This window comes from Lycium ferocissimum, chromosome 8, assembly GCF_029784015.1.
Source record: "Lycium ferocissimum isolate CSIRO_LF1 chromosome 8, AGI_CSIRO_Lferr_CH_V1, whole genome shotgun sequence".
Classification (NCBI taxonomy): domain Eukaryota; kingdom Viridiplantae; phylum Streptophyta; class Magnoliopsida; order Solanales; family Solanaceae; genus Lycium; species Lycium ferocissimum.
Window position 1 is genome coordinate 24,227,048 of NC_081349.1, and position 15,118 is coordinate 24,242,165.

The window sequence follows — 15,118 nt, forward strand, 5'->3', positions numbered from 1 at the left end:
CTAGTTTCTACCGATTTCTTCTAGTAGAGATCTTCTAGTTTCTTCCACAAACTCGCAGCTATTTTCTCGGTACTGACTTCACATAACACGCTATCTAATAAGGATAATTGAATTACACTAAACGCATCCATCTCAATCTTCTGCTTCTCGGCCTCTTTCGTATTTTCGGGATACGCGTCATCCAAAGCATAGACTGATCCTTCTCTCCATAACAATGCCATGATCTTGATCTTCCAGATGTTGAAGTTATTACTTCGCCAATCAAAATTCGCTACCTCAAACTTCATAGATGCTATAGTCTCCTCGTCTCCTAGATCTCACGACCTGTAGGCTTCTGATACCAATTGTTAGCGGGAAAAAGATAAAAACACAGTAATTAACGTGGTTCGGATCGATGTGATCCTAGTCCACGGAGAATGGCCGGCACTTTTATTAATATCAAGAGAAAAAGTAAGTTACAAGATTAAATACTCTTAGGTCCTATGTTCTGTGGCAAATAAATTCTAGCTAGCATGTATTTATACTACTAGGTCTAATCTTTTCCTAGAAAGGATCTAAATCCCAATCACACTCGAAAACCAACAAAGAAAAAAAGTTTCCTTTTATTTCTTTCCTCTTTTGAGTAGGAATTGGCTTGAATATTTTCTCAACTTCACAAAAATTGTACTAGTTGAATTGTCCCAAAAGAAGACTCTTCCCGGTGCATGGCTTTTTTTTTTTTTCCACAGTTGCAATTTTCTCTTGCACTAGAATTTTTACTTTGTTCTTTTGCTTCAGAAAAAAGATGTTCTGGCACAAGTACCTCAGGTTCTGGGAAACCAAAGCTGAGGATCACCGAAATATTGAAGCATTTCTGAAAAACTATCGGCCATATGCTCCAAAGTGATACAGCTATTCAGACGTCAGAAAGATGACCAGTCACTTCAAAAACAAACTAGGTCAAGGAGGATATGGTTATCACAAACTAATTGGGGTTTGACATATGAATTTTTTGTATCTATTTCACTCTATTGAGGTCCATTTATCACAATGCATTTCTTCATCTTTCTACAAGACAAAATTGTTGTCTTAATCAATTTAATGACATGTGAAATTTCTAGTCTTTCTTGCATTGGTTCCACACACCTAAATATTCCAGTTTGATGTCACCTATTCTAGCTATTGGTTTGCTGAATGTTGTATTTTTTGGATTCATCCAGTAGAATAGTTTTTAAAGTTGGCCTAAGGACTGAAGGTTGATGATCTTCTCACTGTATTTCTTCGTATGCTTCGTAGTGTTTCCATCGTATTTAAGCTTGTTAATTATGGGGACAAAAAAAAAAACACTTGATGTCGTGCTGGTCGAAGTTCATTTGTGAGCTGATATTATAGCCCTTGAATCTAGATTCTTCAGTTGATTAGTTGTCCATCAGATCATAATTCTTCTTTATTAATTGTCAGATCTTTGATGGACATAATGGGACAGCAGCCGCAGTGTTCTCAAAAGATCATTTACTAAATCATGTTTTGAGTGCCATACCTCGCGGACTCGGGAGGGACGAGTGGCTTCATGCTTTGCCTCGTGCACTAGTTGCTGGGTTTGTGAAAACTGATAAGGAGTTCCAGAGAAAAGGCATGAAATTTGTGCTTTCTGCTTCTCTTCCTTCAAGTTATAACTTTCAATTCATGTTTCAATAGTGCTAATTCTATATGCTTTCATTTGTCACTGCAGGACTAACATCTGGAACTACAACTACATTTGTGATTGTTGATGGATGGACAGTGACAGTTGCGTCTGTTGAAGATTCCCGCTGCATTTTGGATACTCAGGGTGGTGCTGTTTCAGAATTAACTGTAGACCATAGGCTTGAAGAAAATGCGGACGAGTAAGTGTCCATCTTCTAAATATTTCCTTCTGGTTATATGTTGATATGAAAATGTTCATTGTTTCTTGATTAATTGCAGAAGGGAGCGTGTCACAGCAAGTGGTGGTGAAGTAGGAAGACTAAGCATTTTTGGTGGTACTGAGGTGGGTACACTTTGTATCTAGTCGAGCTTAAGAAAATCGTTCAGCTGGTGTCATATTATCTGTTTAAAACAAGGCTTTTATTAAACTCTGCAGATTGGTCCTTTTCGTTGTTGGCCAGGAGGTTTATGCCTTTTAAGATCAATCGGAGATATGGATGTAGGGGAATTCATTGTTCCAATACCATATGTCTGTTAGAAAACTGTGTCAGAAAATTAGAAACAGAAAGCAGACACTGGAAAAACCAGAAACCAAAAGAAATAGAAACTGTGTTTTTCAGAAACAAAGAAATATACCATAGAATTCCCTTGTTGACCATCTTACCCGAGTTATGGATTACTTCCTCCCAGATAAAACGGATATACCTATCGCACCAAATCCTGGTGACGAACTCAAATCGTGCAACTTTTAGTTTTATATTTGATGTCGTGTAGGAAAAATTTTTGTTGAAAAATGAGGATTGCCTGGTTTATATAAAATCATGAATGATGTTCGGAAAGGCTTTGCCTTTTTGAAGAACCAGTTTATTTTAAAATTTAATTAATTATCAATTAATAGAGAGGAAATGAAAAAATAATTTCAGAAAATGAAGATTGAATTTAAATAAAATTCCAAAAAGATTATCAATTGACCTCAAACACGCCCATTGCATGAGAAGGAGTGCTTTCTACTATAAGCACTAAATTCTTTTTTGTCAAAGCTCCTTTTCAAAGGAACTTTACTTTAAACTTCATTTTCCTTCCATTGTCTTTTTTTCCTCTATTTCTCATTCGACATCAACTTATTCAATTTGGTAATGTCAAACAAGTAAAAGTAAGAACTATCTTGTATTTTCATACTCTCTTGTAGATCATCTTAGGATTTTGATCCCAGGTACTCTTTTTTGCCTACCCTAGATATTCAAGAATGGTATTGAAGTGTGTGACCATCTCATCTAAATTATTAGAGATAGAGCACACTTTTAAAGACTTAATTATATTCTCAACACTTAATATATTCTCAACAAATGGATCATGCCCTAACTTTGTCAACATTGTGAAGCTATTTTATCTAAAAAACTGCAGGTGGACATATTTTTAGGCTTAATTATATTAATCAAATGGATCATGCCCTAACTTTGTCAACATTGTGAAGCTATCAACTGCAGGTGGAAGGCTAATCATTGCATCAGACATGGCTGCCAAGTCTTGTGGTGGCTTGCCTGCTGAGCTTGCTTCTAGATAAGTCATGAAGGTAGTGGAGTTCACGGGAATCTTTGCATCTACAACACGTGTTTAGGATGACATTTTTAATTCAATTAAGCTTTTTGTTTTGGGAAATTTTCAAATTTATGTCGTTGATTGTCTAGGATGCTTTGAGGACCCGTGGGCTGAAGGATGACACAACATGCATAGTAGTTGATATAATTCCTCCAGATAACTCTGTACAGCCTGCAACTCTGCCCAGGAAGTATAACAAGTTCCAATCCCTTTTCTTCAGAAGAAAGTCGCACTTGCTAAACTATCGAAAAAGCTGTCAGCTGTAGGCATTGGAGAGGAACTATTTGAAGAAGGTTCAGCAATGCTTGCTGAAAGGTCAGAATTCTCTCAAATTTTGAAACCTTCTTGCTATAGTTTAATATTTCAATGAAGCTTTTAGTTTCTGATGACTTTGGAAGGAATCATTAGACAGGATTGATTGTTAAACAGCAGAGCAGCTAAAGATATGTTTTTACATCTTTGTGAAGTGGAAAACAAATATATTTTCTCGGTGTCATAAACTGATGAGATAGAACAATTGAATATAAGATACACTGCAACCGCTTATAGTGTCCTCACAAGGTCAAGGGTCTAGTGTCTCTGTAAATTTCTTTTATTTAGGACTTTGTTAGTTCAAAAATAAGGATAACGCCGATATTATAGGATGCACTTCTACCATCATGGAAGATATATTGGATCTGACTGGTAAAATCGAATTGGAGTTGTCAAGTTGTCCAACAACAACAACACACCCAGTGTGATCCCACAAATGGGGTCTAACGAGGGTGGGATGTGCACAGACCTTATCCCTACTTTTGGTGGAGTTGAGAGGCTATTTCCAATGGACCCTCAGCTTGTCAAGTCGTCCATGACTATTTAACCGTGTGGTTACTTTGTTATTATAAGCATTGAGATTGAGGTGTTGGTCAGCTTAATTCTGGTCTCTTTACATAGATATGAGGTGGTTGGTGTGTTTCCCTCTTCCTGGAATTCAGTATTCTTGACTTTTTGTTCTCATTTAGTCATTTTCCTATGAGTTACATCGCCACGAAGAAAACTTTGATCACTGTATTATCACGTGGATTGCAGATTGGGGAGTGAGGATTCAAATGGTCCATCAATGTCTGGTTTCTTCATTTGTGCTGTTTGCCAGGTTGACCTTGCTGCAAGCGAAGGCATATCAGTACATGCTGGTTCAATTTTCTCGACGAGCTCAAAGCCTTGGCAAGGTCCTTTCCTATGTGCTGACTGTCATAATAAGAAGGATGCCATGGAAGGAAAACGACCAAGTGGAGTTAAAGTCGCTTAACTCTCTGCATCATTGCCAAGTGTGTCAAATTTTTTGTTATAGTAATGCTTTCTGGTTTCTGTCTCATATCTTAGTTAAGGTGATTTATTGAACATTGGCATCAAAGCATACTATATGTCGGCCAATAATGTAAATAGGTTCTTTCATATGAAAAAAAAATGTGATAGAGATAATTGGGATGTTCTCAGATCCCTCTTTCATAGTAGTTATGAGATTAATCAAGAGATTAAATTTGAGCAAGAACTACTTATTTTGTACTTAAAGATAGTGAAGGGAAAACGTGTTTTGAATTTCAGTTGGTACTGAAGCAAATATTGTCTGAGACTTCAATTCTTGCTGCTACATGTCATTTCATATTTTATTGTGTATAAGAGAGATAAAAGAAATAAAGATAAGAGACAAGTGATGTGATCATTTCAATTGTTTTTCTTCTCATTTTCAGAGATCTAATCAAATAATTAATTATAAAGGTTAAATATAAATATTTAAAAATATCAATAAATATATTACAAGTTGTAAGGTGTTATATCAGAATTAGAAAAGACTACCAGAAAGGAAAATAACATCATTTCATTTCATAGTGTTTTGAATTTGTATCTTCATTAATCTCTCTCTAGGAGAAATTTTCAAATCTACTAACCTTGACCTCAAATATCATATTTGAAATATGCAGTGCAAGATTGACTGGAAAATAATAATCACAAAAAGGAATTCAACTCAACAATTAATTTAATGTCTACTCTTCCTTTTCTTGAGGTGGTATTTTTTTTTTTTTTTTGGTTTCCCATCCTGTGTCCCGTGCCCTCATTGGGGCCCGATTAATCTGGATTCGTCTTTGAGTAGTCCCACATTTGAGGGCAAAGTACTCCCTAACAAGAGTGACTCCATACCCAAGGGAGCTCGAACTCGAGACCTCTTGGTAGTACCGGCCACTACACCACAACCCTTGTTGGTGAGGTAGTATTTTCTTTTGTTTGCTTCTTTGTATCTTGAATTCTTAAACCGAAAAAGGCTCAAATATGTCATCAAACTATTGGAAATGACTCATTTATGCCACTCACCAATAGTTTGACTCATTTATGTCATTATCGTTACAAAAATGGCTCATCCATGCCATTTTTCATTAGCCGATTTTCACTACTAGATATGACACGTGGCCTCCAATTAGAAGTCCACGTCATTTATTAAACCAACACAAATTAAATCCTAAATTAATGGGTCGGGTTTTAGTTTAATTTAGGATTTAATTTGTGATGATTTGATTAAACGATGTGGAACTCTAATTGGAGGCCACGTGTCATATCTGGTACTGTAAAACTAGCGTTAATGAAAAATGGCATGGATGGGCCATTTTGGTAATGGCGATGGTATAAAGAGCTAAACTATTGACGAATGACATAAATGAGTCATTTTCGATAGTTCGATAGCATAATTGAGCCTTTTCCGTTCTTAAAACGCAACACTAGTGTCGGTTGGTATCCAAAACAGTAAAACAAGATCAATTATTGGGAAAAGCTCCACATACACTTGACATTTAAACCAAATCAATAGATGCATGTGTTTGTTTGGACACAAATTTTTCATGGCTAACTAAATATCATTGTTTTAAAAGGCTGGGGCGTGAGGCGAGACGTTTTATGCAGCACAGGGCGAGGCGTAATCCCCGAGACATGGGTGTAAGTCCCTTGGATCTACGGGGCGTATGTCTCATGTATCTTCAATTTTATAATTTTATTACTAAAAAATAAGCAAATTTAAAGTTTTCATTAAAAATTCTGCAAATAAATTCAAACAAATCACCAATAATATAAAAATATTATTATAATGATTATTTGACAAAGATCATAGCACAAAAAATGATAATACCTAGATAATCTTTAAAATGAATCTTCATTCACTTCATCGTCAATCTCCAAATCTATTAGTCTTTCTCACCCTTAACTAATATTTGCATTGACTTTTATTTATATATTCAAAGAAGGAGAAGGACAAAAAGTGTAAGAGAAATGACAAAAAATTGATGAAGTTGCTTCAGGAACATAGTGCTATGAAATCTCTATCATATCAATTTCAGACATAATCATCTAAAAAAACTATTCAATGAGAGTTGCTTTCTTTATTTATAGAGTATATTTTTTTAAAAATCACTACTACATGATAACACAAAGTATAAATATTATTACAACAATATTAAAAATCATAATCTATAGCAAACATACATTTAAAACAATAAAATTTAAATTGAACTTATTTAAAATGGCGTACGCCCCAAAAAGAGTGTAATGAATAGTGAAAACATAAAAAAGGGAAAACTTAATTTTTTTTTCCTTAAAACATTTTTTAAAATTTAAAAATAAATCTAGTCTTCCACATTTAGTTTTAAAAAACGGGTTTTTCACATGTTAAGAAAATAATTAATTTTTTCAAAATTTTATAAAAATTCATTTTTTTTCACATTTTGGCAAGAAAAATACTTTTCCGGATTTTATTTGAAAAATAAAAGTGTACTAAGAAAATGAAATCATGAAAATCAAGATTTTTAAAGACATTTTAAAAAAATAATCAAGTTTTCCATATTTTTAACAAATCCATTTTTCCATATTTAAAAAAAAAAAATCATTTTTAGTTTTTTTTTCTTTTTCAACGGGTTTTAAAAAAACAAATTTTCAATTTTTTTTTTTTTTAAAAAGGGTTTTAAAAATCACTTTTTTAAAAGAAAATTCAATTTTTTAATCCATGTTTTTAGTTTTTTTTTTTTTTTTAAATGGGAAAAAATCAAATTTTCAAATTAAAAAAAAAGGGTTTTAAAACTCATTTTTTTAATGAAAATTTAATTTTTTATTTTTATTTTTTAAAAATTAACACGTATCAAAATTTTTTTTTTTAAAAAAGAAGAAAATAAATAAATTGGTGCATTTTTTAATGGACTTTGAACCATTCCGTTTTAAATAAAAGAAAATGTGATTTTGTGAAGTGTGGTAGGATCCCAATTAACCTATAGCAAACATACTGGGCCCCCAAAATCATAATCTATAGCAAACAAAACTCGCCTCGGGACTTGCCCCGAAAGCGCCTCTGAAAACACTGCTAAATATATAAGATTTTAAAACTTGTTTATGGAACATTGTCTTTGAACATAATTTTAATAAATATTAATTGGTGCATTTTTTTAATCAAAAGAAAATAGGCAAAACAAAACAAAAAAAAATGTTTGTAAAAGTGACAAGTAAAAATGAAAATTTATTTTTAGAATATTAGAGAAGTAAAAGTGAAAGAAGGGAGTATAATTTTGACCAAAAGGGGAAAGAAAAAGACAGCTTGAATAAAAAGAAAGAAAGAAAAGTTCTTAGTTTCCCACAAATGCACAATTAATGCAGAGACTTTTCCAATCCCAAGTCTCTGCAGTACAGTCCTAAGTCGTCTGCATGCTTTAGTACTACTTTTATGGAAAATCAAGAATTGTTTCAGATCTTAATATTCTAGTGCAAATAAATCAAGTTACATGTGTCGCTGCTATTGATGTTTCTTTGTACAAAAGGGTTCATCATGGATTTATTTTCTTGGTTCTTTGTTTCCATTTTCTTTCATTTCTTGTGCTTTGGTTCAGCTAAAGGACAGAACACATCCTACTCAAGCTGCACTATGGAATTTCAGTGTGGAAACTTAGGAAATTTGAGCTTTCCTTTCTACAAATCCACTGAAATTGATGATTGTGGATTGTGCAAAGTGGATTGCGAAGTTAGTCCAAATGCCACAATTGAATTAGAAGGGGTGAAATATCAAGCTCTTTGGAAACAAGACTTTTCTATGGGACTTACTGACCCTATTCTTGAAAAGTTGTTGAAGAACAAAAGCTGCACAACTTTCGATAGAAATCTCTCTCTCCCTATTTCTCCTTCAATCACATATAGATTGGACCACCTTCTCCCTTTGTTCAAATGCAACAGTAGCCAGAATAGTACACATGAAGAATTTTTCTCTTTCCCAAGTTATCAAAACTACAGTGGCTGCCAAAGTTCACTACAACAAATATGATATTCTACTATAAAATTTGTCACTAATTGTTCAATTATTATCCAGGGTTATGAGAGACATATATTTAGTGACGAAACATATTTTTAGTGACAAAACATAAAATTTCGTAGCAAAGTTTTGTCCACTAAAGTTTCCCTCCAAATATTGAGCTGGCGCCATTTATTGAATTGCGAATTTTAAGCTATCCATGACACATTATTTGTCACTAATTATATACCCAATTTGTGACGAATTGTTTTCCGTCTTTTTTTTTTTTTTTTTCCTTCACACAATGTTTTTGTGATTTAAATATGACTTTTGGTGACTTTCTGATAAGACATCAAATTCAATTATCACTTATTCAGTTGCCTTTGGCATCAAACTCAGCAGAAAAATCGAATGATAGTGGCTTATTTGATCTGTTAACTGATGAAGTTATACCAGGATGGACTGTGCCTGATGCATGTAATCAGTGTTATTATATAGGAGGCAGGTGTCAACGTGATAATACTACTAACAACTTTCTTTGTTATAATACCAACAAAGGTAAAGAACTTTTTTCATGGTTTATATTAAAGAATTTGGTTCTGCTTTTCCTTGGTCAACTTACATTTTCATCGTTTACAGGAACATCGAGAAAGCTTCTTCGAACAACCTGGTTGTAGAATTGAATAATGGCAACCATTTGTTTATATATTGTTATTTTACATTCGCTTTCTTCATAGATTTTGACTTGAAGTTCTATTTGTGCCTCAACTAACTATACCCTTTGATATAGGTGTAGTTCTATTATAGGCTTTGTTAAGGGAGACTATATTTTGGGAAAATGTTTCTTAATGAGTCATTTCTTTTGTAACCCTAAATTATTACAAATGTATGATTTGTACGAGCTGATAATTTAGTTCCATAGAGTTTAACTTTGAATTTGTGCCAACTTTAATTACATTTTATATGTCAAAGCAAGTCATGTAGGCGGCTAGAGCTATCCAATTCACCAATTCCCTTTTGAAAATTTGCTCATATCCACCATCTTTTTTTGCCTCCTATGTTTGACTGTTTTCTTTAGGCTAAACTATTTTGTAACTCAATCATAATTTCTATTATAATATAATTTAGTAAAATTTGAATTCATTTAGTCAAAACTAGTAGTATATAAAGTCGTACCCCTTTCTTGCCTTGTTCAGATGCAGTACTAGCAAAGGAGATTTCTCTGACAAGGTTTTTGTAAAGCTATAATGGCGGCAAAGCTTCAAACTGGACTATAACCATTACTTGATTTCTTCAATGGTTCAAAAACGCCAGCATCAATTTCTAAATCAAAATCAAGTAAGTAAAGCCATCAATATGGCTTGGTCCACTGGGCCACGAGCCCTGCGCTAAAAATATTTGAGTCCATTTAAGACTAAGGCCTTTTAGCCCAGCCCAAGAAAGACAGCCGGCCTGTGAGGCCTACTGAGGCTAGGTTGGGCTGGCCCATGGGCCAAATGAATATTTTTAAAGCCCTTTTGGGACTGAGGGAATATCTTAAAATGAAGTCATCCCAGACATGTCAAGTCAATCTCTTTCACTAGGCTTGAAAATGTAGTTTAACTATTGCTGCAAGACTTCTAAGTCTTTCTGTTGACAAGAAGGTGCTTTGAAGATTTCTTCACAGCCCTAAATGTACGTTCTACGACTTTTCCACATCCACTATGCTTTTAAACTCAAGTGCAGAACAACTGAGTTCATATCTAGTCTTCCTCTTCTTGAGATAGGACTCATTATGGCTTTCACATCTTTTGTATGCCTTTTTCTGATCTTTTACTTAGTTCAGACGAAGGGCAATAGTAATTCAACTTGTCCAAAGTCCTTTTCATGTGGGAATAATACTGACATACGCTTTCCTTTCACTCTTTCCACACAACCTGAATGTGGAATAATGCCCATGTCTGGTTGTGATGCCAAACCATTTCCAAGAATCCAACTGCTTCCTGGAGGAGATTGGTACTATGCTTTAGGCGAGGAGTATAGTTCTACAGTTCAGCTCGGGGACCCCAAGCTTCAAACTATATTGAGGGAAAATAAGTGTCAAGCTTTTAACAAAAATATCTCCCTTCCAAACTCTCCTTCTATTTCTTTCATACTCCTCATAGTGAATATTCACAACTTCTTTAAATGCAACAGCGCTAGCAGTAGCACCCCAAACAATACCCAGAAGAATGATCATTTTGCTGGTTATAAAATGTATAATGGCTGTAAAGGCTTTAGCATATACTACAAGCTTCCCGGAGATGACGATAAAGGCAATCAAGCGGGCAATCTTCCTGCCAGCTGTTCACTTATCCAATTGCCAATTGACTCAATATCAGATGGTGGTGATGTGTTCAAAATGTTAAGTACCTCTTTTGTAGTAGAATGGAAACTGTCTGAGGACTGTTTCCAATGTCACTATAGCGGAGGTCAATGCAAGACTGATAAAACCAACAAATTTCGGTGTACAAACCCAAATAATCCACATGCTCAAGGTCTGGAGCACATTTCTTAGGGTCCTTTCTTGTTTTCATATCACATATCTATAATATTTCATAATGTTTTTCCTCTATTTTTTTCAGATCCAAAAACAACTAGAAGAAAGTTCAAACTGGTTCTGGGAGCAGGTAGCTAAATATCCATTAACCGCAGTATTCTTTCCTATTACAGAATTTTAATGCATATCATTTAGTTTTTCTTCTTCATTGTGGTAAAATGTCTAAACACTGAGAGACAAGTGTCTTAGATTACACAACTACGGATAGTGGAGTTGAGAAGCCATTCTTTCTCCTTACGATCCTTTTTTTATTTTTTTTATGGAAAGCTCGATAAGTGTTGGAAAGTTCTACTTTATTTTTATAATTCCATTACAGTAATATTTTGATTTTCTCATAAAATTTTGATGACATGAAATTTTTATTTTAAATTTTTTTAGAATATAAAAAGATACCCATTTTAACCATTTTATTGACCCTCCCCTCTTGATTTGACCCACTAAAAATATATTGACCAAGACCCTTTTATTTCATCCTCATTCTCTCTTTTAGTTTACATAAATTGACAAATCAGAGTTGCAAATCGGTGAAAATAAAAATAAAATAAAAACTTTGGGAACCTTATTTTTCCTTAACTAGTCCATTCAACGTGAATCCAGATTGATTGGTCAAATATACATTGAATACTGAATCGTTCAATGAAAAAAATTAAATACAAGCACACACAACAATTATATTAACAACTTAACAAAGTCCAATGATGCTATAAATATAAGTTTCTCCAAGGAATCATCCTCATGACCCGAGGAATTCTTAGATACATCAATCTTTGAAATTAAAAAAAATTGTTTGTATTAGTCGTTGAGGACTTCTTTTTTAGTTCCCAGTGTTTGTTGCTTTTATTAAAATACTGAAAATTGTTACCGTCTGAAATTTCGGTAAACAAAACCCATTTTTCAACAAACAATTCTGGTTTTGGTTTTAATTTTTGAAAATGTTTTTAGTAACATTTTTAAACTTTAAAGGCTATAATGCATGGAGATATTGACAAATCAGTGTTGGAGGAATCCATTGTAATTTTGTCTAAGAGGAGATGATTTAGGAGAGAATGAAGGTACAATAAAAGAATCCTTGGTCAATATATTTTTAGTCAATAAAATAGTTAAAACGGGTGCCTTTTTATTTCATAAAAAATTGGCTTTAAATTAAAATTTCATGTTAGCAAAATTTAATGAAAAATCACTTAAATAGGTTGGATGATTTCTAAATGAAATACCAATAGTTGATTTACTGACTTTTTGGTTTGAAACAAAGTTGATTAACTTTATAAGAGAACACTATCTGAAATATTATCTCCTACTATTTGCATTGTCCCAAACACAGACTTCTTCCCTGATGGTGCATAGGGCATTCAGATTGAAATTAATTTAAATTCTCTGATGCTGCATGATTTCAATTTTTCCATAGGTACAGGTTTGTTTACTGTTGGACTGTCGATTCTACTCTTCTACTTCAGAGAAAAGATTTTGGGGTACAAGTACCTCAGGTTTTGGGAATCTAATGCTGAGGATCACCAAAATATTGAAGCATTTTTAAAGAACTATGGGTCATATGCTCCAAAAAGATACAGCTATTCAGAAGTCAAAAGAATCACCGGTAACTTCAAAAACAAACTAGGTCAAGGAGGATATGGTTATGTGTACAAAGGAACTCTGCATAATGGAAGTCATGTGGCTGTAAAGGTCCTGAATCGACTAAAAGGCAATGGTGAAGAGTTCATTAACGAGGTGGCAAGTATTAGCAGGACATCACATGTTAACGTCGTGAGCCTTGTGGGATTGTGCTTTGAGGGACGCAAAAGAGCTCTCGTGTATGAATTCATGCCAAATGGATCTCTTGAAAAATTTATCTATGAGGAAAGATCAAACACAGTTCGCCAGTTGGATTGGCCAATATTGTACAAAATTGCATTAGGCATTGCTCGAGGATTGGAGTACTTGCATCGTGGTTGTACCACTCGGATTTTGCATTTTGATATAAAGCCTCATAATATACTGCTTGATGAAGATTTTTGTCCTAAGATCTCTGACTTTGGTCTTGCCAAGCTGTGCGTGAAAAAGGAGAGCATTGTGTCAATGTTAGGTGCACGAGGGACTATTGGTTATATTGCTCCAGAAATTGTTTGCAGAAACTTGGGAGGTGTCTCTCACAAGTCTGACGTCTATAGCTACGGAATGATGGTTCTAGAAATGGTTGGAGGAAGAAAAAATGTTGATGTCGGAGTTGAACGCACGAGTGAAATCTACTTTCCACATTGGCTCTATCGACGAATTGAGCTAGATGAAGAGCTTCAATTAATTGGGATAATGAATGAAGAGGAGAAAGAATGTGCAAGAAAGATGGTGATGGTGAGCTTATGGTGCATACAGACTGATCCCTCAAATCGACCATCCATAAGCAAGGTTGTGGAAATGTTAGAAGGAAACCAAAACTCTATGCAAATTCCTCCCAAGCCTTACCTATATTTTTCCTCAGGATCAGAGGTAGATTCATCAGTAGTAGAACTGGCCTAGTCTTCATTTGTGTAGTCTTATTTTGTTGTGAAGTTTTAGCAAAAGTTGTATTGTTGCCTTTGTTTTTCTTCGAGCGCTGAAATTATTACTCCCTTTGTCCCATTTTATAAGACATACTTTCTTTTTTAGTCGGTACTAAAAATAATGATACATTGTTATATTTAGTCCTCGCTCTATTTCAATTTATGTGATGTTATTTGGCTGGACGCAGAGTTTAAGATAGAAATAGGGACGGAGAGGGAGTACTTACTCCATGCATTTCTCCTTGAAGATGGTGGCAGGTCTAGTATCTGGTCTGCTTAGATGATTGAGTGTGGGAAGCTGCAATTTCTGAGAAATTTCCAAATCCATTAACAGCCTTGACGTCGTAAGGTTGACTGGAAATAATAGTCACAAAAAAAAAAAAAATCCACTGAACAATTAATTAAATTTATAGTATTCCTTTTATTGAGGTAGGATAATTTTTGTTTGAGCATGGGATAATTCTATATGGCTTTTAGTCTTCTTCTTTTGTTATCATCCTCAATTATCAGTCTTCTTCTTGTGTTTGCTTATTCATGATTTCTTCAAATGCAACACTAATGTCTCTGAAAATCTTCTTTGGTATTTTCTTTCTCTTTTGTCTCTCTCTCTCTCTCTCTCTCTCTCACTCTCCACAAAACGGCTTTTGTAGTCATCACAGGAAATACTAACAAGAGTTACCATTGTTGACACCCAATTTTGTCCCGCCTTCCCTAAATATTTATTTACATTTATAGTAATTTTGGCAATTTAAAAAATGATTATTTATATTTTCACTATCATTATTAGCTTTTACTAATACCGGCGTTTTATTATTTTAAGAGTCACTAGTTGTTCTTATTTTTTGTTACCACAATTATTATTATTATTCTTATTATTGTTATTATCATTATTATTATTTAATCATTATTAATATTATATTTACTATTATTATTATTATTATTGTTACTATTATTGTTTTATTATGCTGCAAGCATTTAATATTATAATTATTAATATTATCATAATCGCCGTCTTAATATCATTATTATTGTTATTATTATTATTATTATTATTATTATTATTATTATTATTATTATTATTATTATTATTATTATTTATTGTTATCAGGTATTATGATAAGCATTTTTATTATTTCAAGCATTTTATCATCTTATGCACAAGCATTGCATTTATTTTCGCACGATTAAATACTAGTGTTTATTTACTATTGACTTTCAAAATATTATTGCACGAATTATGACGTCATATAATTCTATTAGGTAATATTTTAACACGCGCTAGTATATAATTAATTGAAAATAGGTCTTCATAAATTCAAGCCCAAATTATTTCTTTCATTCATTAACCTCAAATCTAGACCCAATTCGGAATATTTTTGATTTTTCCATTTTGATGTGAGCCCCATTATCTAAACCTTTAACTTTTAAAAAAAAGAAATGAAACAGATAGGT

At 33.5% G+C, this 15,118-nt stretch overlaps 1 protein-coding gene and 1 pseudogene across 1 annotated transcript; both read left to right on the forward strand.

Annotated features, from left to right (window-relative positions):
* The first annotated feature begins 1,431 nt into the window (after positions 1–1,431).
* On the forward strand, positions 1,432–4,864 carry LOC132066157 (probable protein phosphatase 2C 3; annotated as a pseudogene).
* A 5,251-nt stretch (positions 4,865–10,115) lies between these two features.
* LOC132067652 (rust resistance kinase Lr10-like) lies at positions 10,116–14,266 on the forward strand. Its single transcript, XM_059460947.1, has 3 exons — positions 10,116–11,070; positions 11,158–11,202; positions 12,538–14,266. Exons 1-3 carry the CDS (start codon positions 10,227–10,229, stop codon positions 13,641–13,643), a joined length of 1,995 nt encoding a protein of 664 aa, XP_059316930.1. The 5' UTR covers positions 10,116–10,226; the 3' UTR covers positions 13,644–14,266.
* Positions 14,267–15,118: the final 852 nt, after the last annotated feature.

Coding starts and splice junctions, on each gene's coding strand:
- LOC132067652 (XM_059460947.1), top strand. CDS start 10,227: ATGTACGTTCTACGACTTTTCCACATCCACTATGCTTTTAAACTCAAG. Junction 11,071..11,157: donor AAATAATCCACATGCTCAAG/GTCTGGAGCACA, acceptor TATTTTTTTCAG/ATCCAAAAACAACTAGAAGA. Junction 11,203..12,537: donor CAAACTGGTTCTGGGAGCAG/GTAGCTAAATAT, acceptor ATTTTTCCATAG/GTACAGGTTTGTTTACTGTT.